The sequence below is a fragment of the Nilaparvata lugens genome, chromosome 8 (genome assembly GCF_014356525.2).
Source record: "Nilaparvata lugens isolate BPH chromosome 8, ASM1435652v1, whole genome shotgun sequence".
NCBI classification, from domain to species: Eukaryota; Metazoa; Arthropoda; class Insecta; order Hemiptera; family Delphacidae; genus Nilaparvata; species Nilaparvata lugens.
Window position 1 is genome coordinate 17,433,257 of NC_052511.1, and position 22,001 is coordinate 17,455,257.

The 22,001-nt window shown below is 33.2% G+C and overlaps 1 protein-coding gene across 1 annotated transcript in view; it reads left to right on the plus strand.

The window, feature by feature from the left end:
* Positions 1-22,001, plus strand: part of LOC111047583 — a 78,955-nt gene that overhangs the window by 53,466 nt on the left and 3,488 nt on the right. Inside the window, exons 2-6 of the mRNA XM_039435080.1 lie at positions 8,674-8,817; positions 12,734-12,804; positions 13,281-13,390; positions 19,379-19,657; positions 20,707-20,926. Of these exons, the coding sequence (XP_039291014.1) occupies positions 8,694-8,817; positions 12,734-12,804; positions 13,281-13,390; positions 19,379-19,657; positions 20,707-20,926 (804 nt within the window). The 5' untranslated portion in view covers positions 8,674-8,693. The remainder of the gene's footprint in view (positions 1-8,673; positions 8,818-12,733; positions 12,805-13,280; positions 13,391-19,378; positions 19,658-20,706; positions 20,927-22,001) is intronic.

Sequence of the window (22,001 nt, forward strand, 5' to 3'; positions counted from 1 at the left end):
GATTTTGCTCTTTATTCATTCCTTCCAGTTCATTTTATACACAGCTCTGAACAAGGAAAACATGTCCTGTTCTCTCTACAAGGAAAACATTGACTTTGGGCTGAGTGAGCATGAATAGAAGTTTCACGTCATTGGATGTCTTATCAATCCAAAAACAATGATAACCCTTATCATAACAAATGTGAATAGGAGTAAGGTAAATCATGAAATGTCATAAAATTACACTTATTACCTTGTCCGTATCATCACTAACGCACACTACATTCAATAAGCTAATACTTTCAAGCTATGATGAAATACCATTATTGTGGTGACCTTGTGAAATACTTAGATAATCAGACGATATGGTACATAAATGATATCAAAAGCTGATTAAATGTGAATAATATTAGGTAGTCTGTTGTTGTGTGTAGTCTATTGTAATAAATTACAGCCTTGGTCAATAAAATGATAAAGAAGTGAATAACTTTTCATTTGTGGGATATTCAGTGGTATATACACATACAATGACACTGGTATTTCCAGAATGCTTACAAAGGACTGGAATATCAGATAGGAGCTTTTTCATGAAGGAAAACTTACGAGTGAAATGAAGGAAAGACTAGTCAGAGTCTCCTAGTTTTTCTCTCTCTCGCAACTAGCCTGTAGACTGAGTTTGTTTCTCTCCCTCTCTCACACACACACACACACACAGCTAGTCTGTAGACTGAGTTTGACTTTCTCAATCACTCTCACACACACACACACACAGCCTGTTGACTGAGTTTGTTTTTTCTCTCTCTCACACAGCTAGCCTGTAGAGTTGCTAGTTTTCCTGGCGCCAAAACCCTTTAAACATTTACCCCTCCCCTCTCTCACCACCCTCTTTCTCTCCTCCCTGTTCCCTATCTTCCCTATCACAAAACATTGTTGTCAAACCGACACTTGCCTTCGTTTGAGAGGTGTTTTGGTAAATAAGACTCTCATCCACCCCCCTCCGCGAATCCCCCCCCCCACAAACAGAGCGTTCGCCCCTCATATAATTGGATATGACAGACATGTTACATGAAAATAGTCCTCCCACAGCTTTTCCGTTCCATGTACTCTCATGTCTAGCGAGAAATTTAATAACAAACTTTATTTTGAAATCGTCTGCTTTCCCATTCATTCTCGACTGCTATCCAATTCTTGTATTACCACACTCTATCCCTGCCTCCGTCTTCCATTCATCTCTTTGTCATTCATTCCCTTCCTCCATCAGAGTCTAATTTCACACTAATGTAGAGGGTTTATCTAAAGCCTGATCAGTAGACAGATCGAAGTACAAATGTTTGTAATAATATTTCAATACATTACTAACCTAGCTACATTTGGACTGTTGTATGAATTAGAATTGGAACCGTTTTGGGCTTATAATCCTGTGGTACTTTTCTGTAAGCTGTGTAATTCTAAATGATTGAATAAATAAATAAATACCATTAGCAAACAATTTTATTAACCTTTATTGACAAATAGACTCTCTGTTAAGGCTCAACTAACACTTACGCGACTCAAGTCGACTAGAGTGGCAGTCTCTTCTCGACGCAGCATGTGTTTCCAAATAATAGTGACACTCAAACCAGTCGATTCTAGCTTAGAGAAACAATAGCGTAAGTTATGTTTATGCTATTGCTTCTCTATGATTCTAGTCTCCGCGACGTCACCATTATTGAAAACACATGCTGCGTAGAAAGACTAAAGTCGTAGTATCTTCTCGACCTAAGTCGCGTAAGTGTGAATTAAGCCTAATATGTCAATAAGTAGGCAGATTTAATCGATTGAATTACATATGTTTGTGATATTATTTCAATACAATTAGCTCATTAAACAATTTCATTAACAAATAGACTACAGCAAATTTTAATAGACAAATAGACTACAGCAATCTGAGAAGGTCTTTCTCAGTAGTATCTCACAAAGATAGGGTACAGTTACAATGTGGGAGATGACAGATGAATCACCCTTGAGTATGATAACAGATCTATGTTTACTCAGTCAATGATATGACGCAAATAGTCTCTCTGTTAACAATATCAACTGTTAACTGTTGTTAACTCTGTTAACAACAATTTGAAAATCACTTTCTCAGTAGCAAATCTTCAAGATACAGTAAAACTTGTAGGAGATGGCAGTATGACAAGTAAGCTAATCTTATCTTATATTAATACTTATCTCTGAAGTATGGATTAAGGTTTTAATTTCGGGGAACCGAGCCCCGCTCGTTATTTTTATTTATTGATAAACAGAACACAATTCTCTAAAATGATCGTGTTTCACAGCTAGCTATACGTCATCTTATGAATTTAGGGGATGCGCTATTTTGATTTTTCACATACTCACTCGCTCACTCACTTTTTTACTATCCACAGCTGTTTCAGCAAAGGATGAATTATCCTTTCGAAGTCGTTCAGCGAGTTTTCCCAAGGATGAGACCTAGTGCAATCGAATCTTTATTTCATAAACCTACTATGTTCCAAATTTCGAGAAAATCGTTTTCGAGATCCGTTAAACATAAATAACCAGATATAAAAATAACCAGAAATATAAATACAGAAATTGCTCGCTTATTATAATAGGATATTGTTTCACAATATGCATTAAACAATCAACGTATATAATATACAATATATAGAGTGTATGTACTTAAAAATTTAGCAAATTTTATAAACGTTAAAAAATTATATATATAGACATTAAACAAAGCATTTTTTCTCATATTCCATTATAATATACTCACACAGGATCTACAAGTGGCATTGTTTATGCTCAAACCTGGTGAGGTTTGTTCTGAGATGAGCTAAGAAATCAATTTTGAGAATTCATTATAAATATAACTTCAACCACAATATTTACTGAGATATTTGAAAGGAATTAATGTTCTATCACATGTTGAAATCAGTTTTTTCTCTTATTGATCAAGGAAATTAGTTCATATTATTTATGGTTATTAGCAGTAGAATTTTTGAACGATATGTCCAATGTGATACAATCTTGGAGTTGGTCAACCACTTCCCAAGTATGATAAGAGAATATTGTAATCATGGATAATTCATCCACATCCTCAATAATATGATAGTGAACAGTTCAGCATAAACGAAGCTGTTTTGTGAGAAGTTTTTCAACAGCAGAGAGAAAGACAAAGGGATAGAGAGAAAGGGACCGAGTAAGTGTGGTGAGAGAATGAGAGACGAAAAGGGAGAGCTTACAGAACATTCCAGATTTTTATTTTCTCTGTAGTCACACTGAATAAACTCAGCTGCTGTTTTTAGCAGCGCTATTGAACCGTGGAACATGAATTCAGACACAAAAGTTACTTATTTCAATGAAATAGTTTAAACCTTCTGTGTTATTGTGGAGGTAATGTTGTGATAGATATTCATATTGAACGAAAACGACTTCACATTGTCAAAATCACTAATTTATAAAAACAATTTGAGATACTAGTTTCGTTTGTGCTATGAAGGTCGAGCTTGATTTTCATTGGCCGATACTTGGGCGTGTCTAGTCTCGACCAACCACAATCGAGCTCAACACTCATTGGCCAACATTTCAACAGCTAATAGCCAATCGTAAGGCTTCATCCATAATATTTTCTGCTGCTCAATGTTTTCCGTTCACTATATTCATTCATAATAGTGTAGCAACCGAAACTAATAGGTATCTGAAATTGTTCTAATAGATCAGTGATTTTGACAGAATCAAGCTGTTTTCATTAGAATAATATCAATAGTAGGCAAAAAATGAATTTTTGTGACTTCATTTAATTCTCTAGCATTGAAAAATCTACCATTTTGAATATTATTATAAAAATATTCAAATAAAAATCGAAATGATTTCAATTTCAAATTCATTTTTTCTATGATACAAAGCAATTTCAAAGTCCAAGTTTAGATTAAAGGTTCATAGTCTTTGTCATTTCAGTTAATGTAAGTATAAATTTGAGTTTCAAACTTTTCAAAAATAATTCAAACGTAATATTTTCAACAAGAATTCTTCCGGGCTACCATACCGATACAGAAACGTCACTGGAATGTTGAGATATAAGCTTGAATAAATCTTCGCATGTGGCTTCTACCACAAAAATAGAACTCTATAAGAATAAATGGTGATGCTCTTTGGAGAACGTGGCTGATAAACATTGTTGGCGTTGCCAGAACCAACAAAAGAATTTCAATATTAGAACTATTTCGAGTTAATGGAGAAAGCATTCTATGATAATTGATTAATAGTAGTGATTAGAATCTTTCTCAAGCCGTATTATTTCATCTATTTTCTCATATCATAACATTCACAAGTCAAATGATTATTCAAGAACAGGATCTACATCAACTATAGTTTTCTTGACGACTGCCGAATGCCGAATTAATTTTGCAAAGTACGTGAAATTGAATGAAAAGTTCGAGCATTAAATGTTACAAAATCAGCTGTGCTAATAGTGAAGTTGTGTTTCTTTTCTGGCTCAAAATTTTGCAAAATTACTCAAAAATTTCCAATTTATAGAGATTTGAGTAAAATATTTTTTTTTTTAATCTGTTTTGAAATATCAAAATTCAAAATTTTTAGTTTAGTCATTAGTTTTGAAGTGGAAATTGGACTTTTTGAAGTGAAAGTGAAATCTTAACCTTAAGTTATTCTTTTTTGAAACATTTATTTGTAAAAATTTGGGAGAAGACAGTTTTGGGCTATGCCTGTTGTCTTCTCCCAATCATATTATATCTATTATAATTATGATTTGTAATTGTCAATGAAATGAATAAATAAATAAATAAATATTTTTTATGATTTTATACATTGAATTGGCTTTTATTCAGAGAAGAAGCTCAATACGATCTTTAATAGAAGTCAATTTCAATTTACTTGTTTAAAAGTGATATTCTTTTTCACCAAATTGGAAGTGAATAACGTACTTTTGAATATTGAATGGTGCTTCATCAAAATGAATATTAATTTTTGAGTCTAGGAGTAATAAAGGGCTTCTCTCTTCGCAAATTCCATGAATGAGTATTGAAAAGCTTATAAAATCATCATTCTAAAAGCAACGGGTATACAACCCGTGATGGTTTAATTTAAAGTTTCTATAAAATATATTGTTCTTGATGATTGCAATATTTTTACACGAACAAGATGAAAATTACAAGATTCAATTTTCTACGGAATCATCTCTGCAGAACAACAATGACTATGCTATGATCGTTGGAACTGAATCTTAATAATTATGATCGTTTAAAAAATTATATGAAGCTTGATACAACGTACATAGGTTTATATGAAACTTGCTCCACTATTTATATGAAGCTTGCTCCACTATTTATAAGAAGCTTGCTACCTCATACCTTATTATATGAGCTTGATTCTAGTCAAGTAGAAGAAGAAAGAGAATTGCACGAAGGTAATTAAAAAGAGGCAATGAACCTGAGTGAACCATTACAAAAGGCGAGAAGGTACAATGTGAAGGATTGCATTGATTGAGGACGAACAAACGAAGATACAAAGGGGGAAGAAGAAGAAAATGAAGGTGAAAAATGAGAAGATGAAAGAAGACAGAATGCAGTTGATGACCTCAAAGAAAGAGACGAAGAATGGAAGACTGATGAGCACTGCTCACCTATCGGCTACTACTCCTGTAACTAAAGTGCAATTTTTTACTCATCTATTAAAATGCTCTTTTAAAAAGAGTGCAACAATAGAATTTCTTAGACAATAGAAGGGTGTTCAAAACCCAATCTCTCTTGTACTACTCATATCATTTTTGGGAAGGTAACAGGAAACCGTAGGTGAATTCCCTTTTAGTTTGTGTTTCTCTCATCTGAAAAACAGTATGACATTTTTTGAATTTTTCTATTACAATCACTCTCCTTCTCAAGCCTTCTCAGACAATAAAAGAGTGTTCAAAACACAAAATGCTACTCTCGTAGTACTGGAAAGTTTGTAGTAGTGAATGAATGAATGAATTAAGTTTTATTCTCAATATAACAAGCTCAAAACAAGGAAATGTAAAATACATGCATTTCAAAAACAAGAACAAAAAAAATAAACAAGTTTATATAATATACTGAGCTGCATAGTAACAAATCACAAATTTAATATTACTTTATTGAAAAAAGTAAGTAGTCGGAATATTATTGTATTTTTTATAGCCAGCCAGGTCACTCAATATTTTATAGGAAGGTGCTCGAAAATCGTAGGTGAATACCGTTATTTGAAAAATTTCCAATTTCTCTCTCCTCTCATTTGGAAAACAGCATGATTTTTTTCAATTGTAATTGCTTATCTTCTCACACCTCCTCAGTCAATACAAGAGTGTTCATAGTAACACAAAATGCTATTCTTGTATACTTATATCACTTTCACAACAACACATAGAGGAAAACAAATGACATATTGAGCAGAAAATGTTATTCTTCAAATAGATTCAAATTTGTTTTTAAAGTGAAGTCGTACAAATGATCCGAATATAAAATATTCTATTAACCTTTTGATATGAAAGATTTTATTTGGATTGGACCAATGAAAGATCTCAAAATTACACGATGTTCTCAAATGGTTTAAAATCTTGTTTCAATGTAAGAGAGATTTTGAACAATGGGAAAGCTCGAAATGACTCCATTGATCTAGAGTTCTATAAAGCTGGCTACTGACCATCGTTCCAAGCCATCACACCACCCAGAATGTCCTACAATTGGTTTGGAATCAGATGCTTTCTTGTGATGATTTACCGACTTTCACGACGCCTTTTCTATTTCTGACGTTCCAATAGCAGCGTAGGGTCGGAGTGTATTGGAGAGTACTCGCGTGTGATTGGTCAAAACAAGTCTGATGTACCGGTAGTAGTTAGTATTGTATAAATTAGATGACAGCACTTACAGCGTCATCAATTAACAAAATCAAGTTGAAGTGGAGATCATACACTAAAATTTGAAATATTAGATATTCCTCATATTTTTCTCTATTACTGTTATCTAATGATACTAAACACTTTGCAACTCATTCGAATATCACACTGAAGGATTTTTATTTTTGATATAGGTTACTTTTTTGAATGAAGGATAAGACTCTTACAAAATGTCGTATATATATCACGGGGTGGCACTACCCTCCCCCCATCCCAAGCTCAAGGACGCACCCCACCCCTAAATTTGGAGAACATTCACCCCCCCCTCTATAAAAAAACAATATGTCAGTTATTATTTTATTGCTGACATTTTATTGAGACCCCCCACAAGATTCAATTTAGAGCTTCCCCCAAGACTAATCGAGAAATTGGGTTCTCACTTTTTTCAAGTTTTATGTACTCTCACACAATTTCGCTATTTTTATACTTTTCCTCCCATTTCTGACTGAGAAATGAAGGCTCTCACCGAATTCTCATAAGGCAGATGTTTTTTTAATCCAGGACTCCAGCTAGCTTACTAACCCCCCCCCACCCTACCACTGCCGGAGAAGCGGGAGATGATGCAAGGTGCTTGAGTCTATTCATTGTGAGCTTGAGCATCACGCTTATTGTTTGAAGAGCAACTTGGCGACGTAAAGCTCACTGTATCCAGGACGTCAAGTACTCACTTTGTGTGTTGTGAGGGTGCGAGAGAGAGCAGGAGTGTCTTTTGAAACATGCCATGTGCTTCTCGAAACGTGGACAAAGTTTGCAACAAAAATCTGCTGAATTTCCTTACAAAACTTTTGTGATAAACTCGTGCATGTAAGGAGGAAGTGGTTAGAGTTTCCAACCGCTTTCTCAATATATTAGAATATTTCCTGTATCACCATATAGGTAGTTACAACCTAGAAGACATAATTCTATTCCTGACTTTTTAATGTTACCTAAGTTTGGGAGAGAAATAGTACAAGGTACCGTGATCCATAGTTTTTTTCACCTGATCTGTGTTCTTTTTAATGGATGAATAAAATTGAAAATATTTTCATATTTCATATAGACTACTACATCAGGATATCTACATCCGATATCAAGCCAATTCCATGTAGGAAACTTTTAGGAAAAGTTTCATATGACCCATTGTAGTGGGATCCAAGCTATAATGGCATTTTACTTATAATTATATTTATATAATTATATACTTATAATTATAACTGAAATATACTTATAATTATAGTTATAATTTTTATTAACATTGGTGTTGCTATGCTTGTCTATCATTCAACAAAGTAGATAGCGCTATCCTTTTCTTGCTTCCCAATGTTGTATAAAATATAGTTGAATAGCAGGAGTAATCTGTGCTGTGCACTGGGGAAAATTTGTGTTGTATAGTGCAATTTTAGGCCTACAATTCTTTTCAAAAAAGGTTTCTCTGATTTGCTCTCGAGAAATTAATCACGATTGAAATTCAACCGGCTTTCTTGCAACCGGGCCTTAGAAAAAGGAATTGTTAGCTTTAATTGATCTAATAATATCATGTCGAATATACCGGTATCAACACTATCATAGAGGAAGGATAAGCGTAATTATTTGTTTGTCTCTGACACTATCCTCTACAGAAGGCAGAAAATCGACAACACTTCTTTTCTATCTCTCAACAATGCTATTATAACTATTAAATAACCAATTAGAATTTACAATTTTATGTAGATTTGTTAAATTAAATTATTTCAATTATCATAGCAATAGTTTTTCATTCATTTTTGCCCAATGTTGTGTTGCAGACGAGCTGGTGTTTCGTCATATGACCCAGAAGGCCAATGGTGTTGAGATCGGCTACATCAAATTGCACGGAAATGCAATCCCCACGTCAGCGAACATGCCCAGGACCAAGCTCCGCTATTTGCTGATATTCCTCACTGCTGTCGGTAAGAAGGCAACACGGCAATGGAATAGATTCACCACATGAGTGAACCATACAATAAAATGTAATGAAATTCAAAAATACAGGAGTTACTTGTTCAGCTTGTTCGGTAACTTCAATCCTTGTCAAAATTCCGATTACTATTAATTTATTGAGGCTCATTTGCACAGCCTGTTAAATATTAATCATGATTATAAGAAATCAAGACACCGAAAAATATGGGAGAGGCTATTGTAAGCCACGCCCCAAATTCAACAAGCAGTCTCATTGGACAATGACTTGCATCATGGCACAAGAACAATCATAGAAGCCTTCTCATCTTGAAATCCTTCCCTGATTGGTTTTCGTAGAATTTAATCATGATTGAAATTTAACAGGCTTCTGTGCAACTGGGCCTGAAACTATTATCACTATAAGCTCTCATTTGGATTATTCAGCCTCTGTTTCGGCTGTCTGATTGGTCAATGGGTTGAATAGTCGCCATTTTCCTTATCAGCTCACTACCAATGGGAAGCAAGCAGCTTAAGAAAGTCATAATATGCAAGGCATTGTCCAATGAGATTGCTTGTTGAATTCGGGGCGTTGCTTACAATAGCATAGCCACTCCCATATTTTTGGTGTTTTGAGTTCTGCATTTCTCCACTGGAATAGTTGATTTTCCCTAAAATTCTCAAAGTGAGGAAACCAGTTATTCTTTACATTGAAAAAATAATAATTATGGAGTTGCATCGTGACATGGTGTTCAATGAGTTGGCAGGAGAGGCCTGCTATAGATTTTAAAATAGTGCACTCTAAATTTTAAGGAAAGTGGCTCTAACTAGAGTCTGGGCGGAAAAAATGTTAGACCTAGGGGTGCCGAATTGCTTAACCCGGCTCTATTAAGCCCAATTATGCAACCCCCTAAATATTCTGGAATACATGTGATAATAAGATTGTAACATAGCTCACTAGAAATTCAGCAAACATTCAGAGAAATAAACTAATAAACTAGGTAGGCTATTATAGCCTGTAGATATATTATCTACAGATAAAAAACGTTGGAGGAAGTTGAGAATATCCAGTTATTGCTGATGAAATAATAATTTACATGATAAGTGTATGGTGTTGCCTATACACCATATGATTTTCATTTCATTATGGTAGAAATATTGAGACAATGAATGGGTCAAGAAAAACTCTAATAGATAGTTATCATAGAAAATTATGATTAGGCCTATTATAGTACAGTATCTATTCAAGATTGGACCTAAACAATTCAAGATCATGTCGAAATATCTAAGATGTGAAATATGTTTCTTCTATTTATTATCTCTTCCATATTCAAGAAAATTTGTACCATTCTACATTCTTCTTATATCCAAAATAGCCATTTTATTGTCTTTTTTCTTTAGGGCTACTTTTAATATAAATTAAACTATAAATCTGAGTACCCTTTTAAATTATTTCTCTGTTTCGACTACAAATGCCATTTTCAAGTAAAAATAAAAATTCAACAAACTAAAGTAAACATATGTACTATACTCTGTTGTATATCCATACTTTTCCACTATTAAAATTAAACTTGAATTTTAAAAAACCCTTTCTGAAGTGAAAATACACTTACTTTTGTAGTGACGATCGTTTCGACCTGTTGTTGGTCATCATCAGACTCTGATGACTCTGATTGCATCAGACTCTGATGATGACCAACAACAGGTCGAAACGATCGTCACTACAAAAGTAAGTGTATTTTCACTTCAAAAGTGTTAATCTTGAATCTTTTAAAATTCAAGTTTAATATGTACTGTGTTTTGATAACCTCTATTGAAATTCACAGAACTCTGGGAAACATGTCATGACGAAATAATTTTAAAGGGTTCTCATATTTTTATTTTCATTTATATCCAAAATAGCACTTGCTAGAATCTGTTCAAAGTCCCCACTTTTCCCAAAAGTGGAAGATGAGCTCTGATCTGCTGCTCTATGGCTTGACTTCACGTACTCAAAGCTGAACAATAATTCTCATAACGACACTAAACTAGTGGAGAGCTCATTTGTGGAATAGCCGCAAATCTATGCTCTACTTACGTCAGATCGCCTTCAAATAACACTTTTATTGCTTCGGTTAAACTCGAAGCTTCATAACAGTGCGCTGCTCTACTTGTTAGAATTGCTCTAAACATTCCAGCTTGTTAGTACTGCGTGGAAATAACTACACAGACTTATTTCAAGTTGTAAACTTGGTTCAAAATACAGTACGGTAGGTACCGTAATAAATTCTCAGTTACCTCTCTTCAATCAGTCATTTCCATATAAACTTAGCATAAGAGGTGTTACCGTTTCAGATAAGAAAGGAGTAGGAATAAATTAAATCATACCGTGCGTGTACTGGGTAAAAAAACCACCATATATGAGGATTTTCAGCTCAAGAAACGAATCTTTCCTTTCTATTTTGTTTCAAGTACACGTTACGGTTTCAATAGAGAATACACATAATATTGACCGAGCGAAGCGAGGTCTAAGATTCAAGTCGATTGTTTGGCATTTCTCTTTATGTTTATATGTTTAAATGTTTACGGTATATATTGTGCATTTACGGCGAAACGTGGTAATAGATTTTCATGAAATTTGACAGGTATGTTCCTTTTTTAATTGTGCGTCGACTTATATAAAAGGTCTTTTGAAATTTTGCATTTCAAGGATAATATAAAATGAAAAAGGAGGCTCCTTCATACGCCAATATTAGAGTAAAAATCAGAATATAGAATTATTATTCATCATAGATCAGCTGTCGAGTGGATTGTAAATTGCATGTCATGAAGCATGCAATTCAATATCTCAATGTAACTTGGTGAAAAATCAGCAGCTGTGTAGACTATTAATTTATTGCATGCCTCATTGAATGAAATTTTTATGCACTATTAAATTAATATGAACTATTGATTGCGTGCAATAACGCATGCAATTAATAACTGAAATAACATAGTATTGTCTCTCGAACTTTCTCTGCTTTGAACTCGGGCTGTCCTGTTGCCAGTATGTCTTGAAGAAGATTAGCTTTTGATGTTAGCATTTTTGAAACACCAACACGAACAGCCATTAGCCGTTTCCACACCGATATATGTCGCCGACACGACATACAGACAGGATTTACTCTGATTGATAGTATAAGAGGAGGCTGCGTTTTATAACTGCGCGAGGTCTACTGTTAAAAGAACTACTAGCTCATTCTAATAATTTTTATTCACAAAAAAAGTAAATACAGCATCGGAGACAATATATACTTAGTGAATATTTCCCACAAAGACAACAAGTCGGGGTGTGGGGAATGAGTTCCGTGAACTGCATTATAGTAACAATTTTGGAGATTTAAAATAAATAATAAAAAAGAATAAGTTAGTATAAGGTTCAGTGGAATAAATGAAATTAAAAAGCGTCTTTAACGTCTTCAAAGGATGTGGAGAGCACTTAATGCTGTTGACCCCAAATTTCTGTATTATTAAAAAATGTAGCCTACAACATGGTATTGAAAAAAATGTAGTATCCATTTAAATAAATTACACATAGGAGCGTCACATCTCGTATTTCGTAGTATATTAGTTTTCTCTCTTATTCCCTACTCTATAATGAACTATTTTCAAGCAAATGTAGACTATTTTTATAATACTGAGATTACGTTCTTTTACTATACCGTTACTGTACTGTGTACCTGTCCAAAACCTCTATTGGTTGAGCAGAACCCTGCGATGTTTACATTGTACTTTCAAATGATAGGTTGATTTATTAATATTTTTATATAGAAATCAAGTATTAATTACATTTGAAGAGTTGGAGGATTTCTGAAACTTTAGTAGGTACCTATAATATTACCTAACTTATATCTTATTGAGTAACTTTAATTTTTTTCAGAAATGGATAATAATTTGAATTTTCTTTTACAGTAATTGTGACGATCCACCATGGGCAGAAATACTTACTACGGCCAAGACTTGAGTCTATGGTTCATTACCATGTAAGTCCACAAATTTATTGAGAAAATGATAATAATTGATGCCTGTTGAAAAGCTAATTAAGCATTAATACTTTATTACACTATACTCTATAGAGTATATGCTATACACTCTATACTCTATACACTATACACTCTATATACACTCTATAGGGTATACTCTATAGTGTATAGAGTATACATTATACTCTAAGCACAATACTACTATTATAGTACATGACTAGAAGTACTAATAATTCCATGGCTCCTGGAAAGTATTACATCAGCTATTATAATATTGTAAATAATATAGATTGTTCCTATTCACGTCTTGTGAATAATGGTTTATAACTTTCTTGATTTCTCCAGTCACATATAGTCTTATTAAAGAATTTACTGTGAAGGAATCTCTCATAAGAATATACTGTCAAATATTTAATCCAAATTGAATTTAAAACTCTCTTGGCCTCCATATTTATGATTTTTCTTTCAATTTCCAGAAGGACATTTATGCTGATTCAAGAGATCCTGAGGTTGCTTGTCACTACCCAATTCTCCAACCCTTCGAGCCTTCCATATTACCACATGTCAAAGTTGCAGACCCGATCAGGTAACATCATTTCAAATTCAAATTCATTTAATTCAAATTAATTTATTTGTCATAAAATAATACAGATTGATAAAATACATTGTACACTCTATATAGTTTATTATTTTAAATAAAATCAACTACCGTACATAATTTCAACATTTATCGATACCATGTACATCACTGTATAAGGACTTTGAACTGAATAGTTTCATATATTTCAATGGCATCACCTCTTCAGAACTAGGTGTAGAAGTGAGCACATGAAAGTACCGTATCTGTTAAATTTCAATGAAAAAAAAACTATTTGATGATTTGCTATATGAGTCATATTCAGGCCTATAGAGTGATTCTTTATTCATATTTTTACTGACTTAATTCATTTGTGTGTATCACACAATTAATGTCAGTAACATTTTCACCTAAAATTGAAAATAAGTTCGAAATTGGAGAAAATCTGATTTTTCAATTGCAAACTATTGGCAACTGTCGATTCTATCAAATCATTCACTCTGAAGAGATAACAAACCTCGTGTGTCTCCAGCGTTATTGTCCTGTCACCAGCTAGCTCAGATCTTTGAATAGTAGACGAGATGCGCGTGAACATAATAATAAATAAATAAATAAATAAATAAATAAATAAATAAATAAATAAATAAATAAATAAATAAATAAATAAATAAATAAATAAATAAATAAATAAATAAATAAATAATAATAAATAATAAATAAATAAATAAATAAATAAATAATAAATAAATAAATAAATAAATAAAAATAAATAAATAAATAAATAAATAAATAAATAAATAAATAAATAAATAAATAAATAAATAAATAAATAAATAAATTGGTGAATTGGAGTGCTGTCATGGAAAAGTCAGATGCAAGTGATATATTCGAATCCTTCCTCAATACAGTTTTATATTATTTCAATCTAACTATCCCTAGAAAGACCTGTAGAAAAAAAGTTTCCCAAGTTAATAATAGAAAGAATTTCAAATGTAAGGCTGACTGGTACACACCTGAACTTAGTAAGATTAAGATTCTGCTCACTCTCTTACATGAAAACTTCAAAAAACAAAAAACCGAACATTCGAAAACACTTTATCTTAGATGCAGAGCACTGTACAGAAATTCATTGGATGAAGCCAAGAGGGATTCTGTTGCATCAATCATTGAATCTTCTAATAACAAATGTAAGAAAGCATGGCAAATTATCAAAACTTTATCCTTCAACAAGAATGTTGTAAACTTATCTACTCCTGAACCAAACAAACTTAATAATTATTTCATTCAGTTAGTAGATGATGTGCACGAGAAGATAGACAAGCCATCAATTACAGCCAGTGCATTGCTCAATGATAATGTAAATAAAGTGCAAAATAGCTTATTCTTTTTTCATGAGGTGAGTCAAGAGATGATTTTTAAAGTGGTTCATAATCTTAAAGTTTCGAAGAGTGAAGATTTTTATGGTCTATCAAGCTGTCTTCTCAAAACTATTGCTCACTCTGTAGTGCCAGTACTGACCATTTGTATAAACAGGTGTATTACACAGGGTGTTTTCCCCGATGTATTAAAAGTCTCCAAAGTTGTTCCCGTTCATAAGAAGGGCTCAAAAGAGGAACCTTCCAGTTATAGACCCATCCAATAGTACCTGTCTTCTCCAAGGTTCTAGAGATTGTCATGTATATACAGGTGTATGAATACTTAGTAAATTAAATCTTGGGGTACTGTCTGAGCATCAATTTGGTTTTGTGAAGGAAGATCGACTTCTGACGCCTTTGATGCACTAATAAAATTTGTAATTGAGTCTTTTGAAAACAGGTGCTTTGCTCAGGCTGCCTTCTGTGACCTGAGCAAGGCATTTGACTGCGTGAATCATGATATTTTGCTTGAAAAATTAGCTTATTATGGAGTCAGTGGAAGGAGCCTTAGTCTTTTTAGATCGTACCTTGGCGATCGCCAGCAAGTTGTTTGTGTAGGTAATGAGAGATCCGATCTTGCTAAAGTAAAGTACGGTGTCCCCCAAGGATCAATATTGGGACCACTCCTCTTTGTATTGATGATAAATGATCTTCCTCTCACAATCAACAGCAAGACTGTGTTGTATGCTGATGACACCACTTTTCTTAATTCTCATTCAGATGTACACACTTTACATAACATGACAGCCGATACCTTGGCGGAGGCTTCCAAGTGGTTCACAGCGAATGGCTTTAAACTAAACGAGGATAAAACTCAGCTTATGACATTTGGTCTCAGGGACTATACACACAACAATAACAATAGTTTTAAGTTTTTGGGCTTAATGTTTGATTACAGGTTGACCTGGGAACCCCACATGAATTTCGTTTCTGCTAGGTTATCTAGGGTTATCTATCTGTTAAGGCAGTTGAAGAATCTTGTACCGGAAAAATACCTCAGAAACTCATATTTTGTTTTTTTCCAAAGCATAATTTCATACGGAATTTTAGTATATGGAAACAGCTGTCACATCAATAAGGTCTTGCTTTTGCAGAAAAAGGCTATTAGAATATTGACCGGTGCAGGGTATCTAGATCACTGTCGACCTCTTTTCAAAAAAACAAAAATATTGACTGTCATAAACCTCTATATATTTCAAGTAATCATGCACACTAGAAAGAATCTCCATAGCTTGAATAAAAGATCCAATATTCATGCTTATAACACCAGGAAAAAAGACCTCATTGATATTCCATATCAACTTCTTGTCATAAGCATGAAACACTATGACAGCATAGGCTTGAGAATGTACAATAAGTTGCCATTGGATATGAAATGTTGTGAAAATATTGTTATTTTTAAAAAATTACTTTTTGAGTGGCTGGTTTTAAGACCTTTCTATTGTTTGACAGAGTTCTTCGATTCTACTTGATGTAATTTATTATACTTTGTGACTTTAAACTATTGCTTGACTCTATTATTTTGTAATATTGTATTACTATGACTTTGTCAATTACCTATATTGGTCTACGACAATAAAATCTATTTATTTATTTATTATTATTATTATTTATTTATACAATAAGCATCATAAACATATTTTTAAAATAGCATCATAACTAGTACCCTTTTTGAAGTTTTTAATATAAAATAACAGATTAATAACACAAATTGAAATAACTAGCTTCGATGTTTCACACCATCTTCATGTTCAAAGCCTATGAGTACTATGATGTTATTTTATGAATTAAATAAAATAAGTAGCCCTGAATACATACATTTTAAGAGTGATTCTTATATTCTTAGTTTTACTTTGAGTTCTATGAATGAATTGAAGGTTCAGCTCAATGTTTCGAACATATTCATATATAATTTTCCTAAATATAAAGAAAGTAAAAATCTCAGTACCCTTTGTATACCCTTTCTATTTATATTACAAGTAGCCCTATACAGAAAAGAGATAATAATTTTCCTAGTACAGAATGAAGTTCCATACAGCTCGTTCTAGACATCTTATATGTACATAGTCCTGACATACACACAGATTCAGAAAAACGTCACAACGTCTGCATATTATGCAAATGCAGGTGTTTGAACTGAACGGTGAATTTACAATTTCAATAAGAACGAGACAAAAGTTCTTCTCTATATCCATTGTGTGGGGTACAGCGTACAGCCTCTGATTCACCTAGATAACTTTGGTTGAAACAATTGAATATGAATGACGCAAATCCGAGGCTTCAATTGTTGCGTTGATTCTATTCTTTGCAATACATTACTACTGCATACGCCAGATTATATTATGTACGTAGCTGGTTTAACACGATTTCTCTTAGAAGATAAAAGTAGACTATGAAGTGAATATAGAAAAGATTGAAATTACTGAGATATTGCAATTATTAAAATGTCAATGGTTTAATTATTACTATTAAACAAAAATCCAAATTGAATGCTGTAAATCACTCCGAATACTTCTGCTACTGCAAATAATGACAACAGGGTAAACAGCTAAGCTTAAACGCCTTAAACTGTGTCAATATTTGCAGTAGCAGAAGGCTTCGGGGTGAATCATAGCATTTAATTTGGATTTTCCTTCAATAATAATATAGAACACTTTAACATTTGATAGACACAATGACTTGAAAAATGGTATATTATAGGTACTCTTGAAAAATTTCAATCCAAGGCAAGAAAAGCATTATTTTAGACTAAAAATTAGCACAAGTAATTTGAAAAATTGTGTATTTCATTTTATTTATTTCTTAATATTCTTGTTTATATGAGGTGTATTTCTCAAAAGTAGAGAAAACAGTGAAAATGTACATATTCTTATTCTGAGATATACTAAACAAAATTCATATGGGTCTAGTAATCTAGTACGGTATTAATTTTATAAAATGGCAGTAAAATAAAAAATTGAATTGAATCTTAGATCAATAACTTATAAGCTTCAGAATATTAGTCTTGGCATTTGAAACTGGCTTCTCAATAGTGGAGAATAATAGCTCAGTCTTCCGATATTGTTCGTAATATGTGGATTTTTAGCTAACAGTACTGCAATCAACTTCTAAGTGCAGTAGGCTGTAATAACCGGTGCCTGCTTTATCGCAATTCCGATAAGAAACTGCAGTAAAAGAGTTGTCAATCAAACCGATAAAAATACTACACTTGCATTAACTCATGCCTAAGAATTGTAAATATGATAATATTATTATTGTTTTACTGTTCTTTGAAAATATAGGCAACTTCGGTGCTGAGAATGGTGTTGATGTTTTATTGCAATTTCAATCCATTTTACACATCATGATGAATTTTTTTTCTATGGACGTCACAAACTTGATCACACTCAGAAGTAAAACAGTGGAATATCATAATATCAAATTGATTATAGATGTGGTGGTATTGTTGATTGGTTCTAGTGACATTTAAACGTGATTAAAATTTAACAGGCTTTTGTACTGGTGATATTTTTCAAAGTTTTTCGATTTGTATATCATCAAGCTATCAAAATGAAAAAGTTTTCTCAGGAAAACATTTTTTTCCGATATTACTTTTTGAGATATGAGCGCCTAAAGTTTATATCTTTGGGACAGAACTTTTCAAATTCGGTAAGAGATAAATCTATGAGATTCAGAGGATGAATGGTATTTATACTTCATGGTATTGTTGATTGAATAAAACATTTTTTTTGAAAATATCAATTTTTGAGAAAGTTATTTAAATTACCAAAAGTAACTCAACTAAAAGTTATTTTTGGAAAATTAAATAACTTTCTCAAAAATTGATAGTTTCAAAAAATAATGTTTGTTTTATTCAATTAACAATACCATGAAAAGTTTATCCTCTAATTCTTATGGATTTATCTCTTACCGAAATTGAAATGTTCTGTCCCAACTATATTTAAACTTTAGGCACTCATATCTCAAAAAGTAATGATCGGAAAAAATGTTTTCCTGAGAAAACTTTTTCATTTTTATAGCTTGATGATATACAAATCGAGAAACTTTGAAAAATTTCACAAGTAGAAAGTTTATTTTTGAGCCTTTGCACAGCCTTGCAGTTTATAGCAATGTAGGCCTACCTAGAATACATTGGTATTCTATGTACCTTGGTTTATAGTGTGTTATAAATTAATTATTTTTTCTGCTTTTGGACAATACAAATAATTGGGTAGCCGTCTAGTTGTCACCCCGACTACTTGACACCTGGTCATTTTGGCCATAGGCGACTACTTGTACCCTCGTGAAAATATACCATTGCCGTCAAATTGTCACCCCGACTACTTGACACCTACTGGACCGGAGGTGCCAACTAGTCATGACCGTAAACGACAACTTGACACCTCACACCCTCGCGACAGGGTGTCCCCCCGACTAGTTGTCACCTCCTCAGAAAGGAGACAAGTAGACTGGTATGGCTCACGTCTACTTGTACCCTAAAAACCGGTTTTATAAGGGGACAAGTAGTTGGGGTGTCAAGTAGTCAGGGTGGCAACTAGTCGCGTACCCAAATAATTTAGTGTTATAACTGATGTTTTTGCAGATGTTTCTCTCGCACCCTTGTGCTGACACTGGTTGACAAGCGAGGTCACCTGTTGTACAACAGGACAGCCCTCGTGGAGGCCGGATACGATGTCAATGCATCCAGTTTGCAATGCGTCTACCAGGCGATCACTCGCGCCCCAGACGACGACTTTAACGTGGTATATGGAGAGGAAGCGCAGATGACAGGTGACGATCAGCTGACTCCCGAATTCCAACACAATCAGCTGATAATCAACCAATCGGAGAGCTTTCTGCCCTGCCGGCTCGTCCACCACTAGTGCAGAAAAGCCTGGATGGCTTGGTCCGAATTGTCTTGCCTATGTCTTGGAATGTTGGTTGAGAGACTATTCTACTTAGACTCATATGTACCATCTCATTTCAAACGGAGTAATCTCTCAGCTGTTAATTTAAATCTGGAATGAAACCCATTATTATGAATGCAACCATTTCTACAAGTAAACGTGGTTTAGCGTTGAACATAGATGGTGAATTATGGTCCGTCCTCAATGTCATATGCACAATTTACGTTTAACCCTAATCTACAATCACATGTAGACATGATCGCATTAATAGGTAACGTGTTTTATTCCGGGTTATAACCGAGATAGAGTATCAAATACATATGGACATTTAAATTTGATGTAATAATACTATAGTAGGCCTACATCATTATGTAATTCTACTTGAAAGTCTGTTGCCCGGTTGCACAAAAGCCCGTTGAATTTGAATCAAGATTGAATGCCATGAGTACCAATCAGAGAGCTTTTTTGAAAAGAAGACCTTCCTGATTGGTTCTAGTGGCATTTAACCCCGGTTAAATTTCAACAGGCTTTTGTGCGACCGGCACTTGGGGTATGAACAGAACGGTTAGGTATAAGATTTCAGCTCGCTATCAACCTTCTATAACTCTATCTCCAACGTTAAAATGTCATATCAGTGGATAAATGCATTTACTTTATTTACTTATTCAAAGACTATACCCTAAATTTTGAGCTCAAAATTTTATAAAATAATTTGATTGATTCAATATGAAGTAATAATTAAGTGTTATATTTAAATATTTGGTGTTTTAATTTCTCTAAATTCAAAATGTTTAGCTTATATATATTTTTGGACGAAAATTGAACTTGAACGTTTTACAGTAGAAACATAACCTATTTTTTGGACATTTTATTAATTTATCAAAATTTGGGAATGGAATAGATTTGGGCCAAGCCTGCTGTTCCTTCCTAATCATATTTATATAATTTGTGATTCTGTCCACGAATAAATAAATAAAGATGTTGATGACACATGCTTTCAACAGTTCATGTGATGTTTCTAATTTCAGAATGACAAAGAACTGGGAGTCGCTGTGATTGGATTAGATTCCATGTCAAGACTGAATTTTATGCGACAACTTTCAATTTCCTATAAGTTCATCACTGAGACTGTCGGAGGAAATGTACTGCTCGGGTTCAACAAGGTTGGAGAAAATACATTTCCGAATGTAATTCCTATGCTCACCGGCTACCCGGCGCCACCATCGCATTTCGATAATTTCAAGGTAGAACTACTGCCGAAATATCATAATTTTTTACCTAATTTTAAAATAATTTACTGTGCACACTCCACACTATCGATTTGAAAAGCACACTCCATTATCCAGATATTGAAAATTTTTACATTTCAATACAGTGAATATTATGACTATCAGCTCAATTCAATATTAATTCAGCTTATCTAATATAATAATATCGGGGGACCGAGCTTCACTCTGGAGTGTAAAAGCATAGAAAATAATATGTAACGAGGGATTCAATTTATAGTTTATATTTATTTATTCATTTTCTCAGTCGTACAATTATTTCTACAGTTATATGAGGAAGCACAACAGGCTTATGCCCAAAACTGTCCCTTTTGAAATTTATACTACAGTCCAAATCAAAATCCAGGTTAAGCTATTATCACTCATCAAAATAACAATTTATTCACACTTCAAAAAACAAACACATCATCAATACAGTGAAATACTGATTCAATACAAATAGAAATACTGTGAATTCGATTTAGAATGATATAATATTTTGGACTTTCTGAAGTAAACATGTTTTCTAAAAAAGATGAATAAACAAAAATAAGTTTTCCTTGCTGAATATTTTTCTTTTCGTGAATGATCCCACACTTGCACTTGTTCACTTAATTCCATTATGGTATCGACAAACGACAAAATTTCCAGCTGTTTTTCCAAGGACGTATTCATCCTTTTAATGTCCTTCAGCGAGTTATCCCAGGGTGAGACCTAGTGCAATCAAATTTTCATATAATAAACCTACTTTGTTCCAAATTTCGTTAGAATCGTTAGAGCCGTTTTCGAGATCCGGTCACATACAGATATAAAAACATATAAACAGAAATTTCTCGTTTAATAGTATAGGGTAGAGAATATTACTGATAACAATTATTGCACTACTCTATATTCTACAATATTCAGATTTATAGTATAGAATACAATTTTATTCTATTGATAATAATATCAGATATAGAGAAATAAGATTCAGAGTGAATTCAAGAATCTTTAATCAAGGTTGAGAGGAAAATCACAAATGACAGAGTGTAAAACAAACTTTCAAAAATAATTA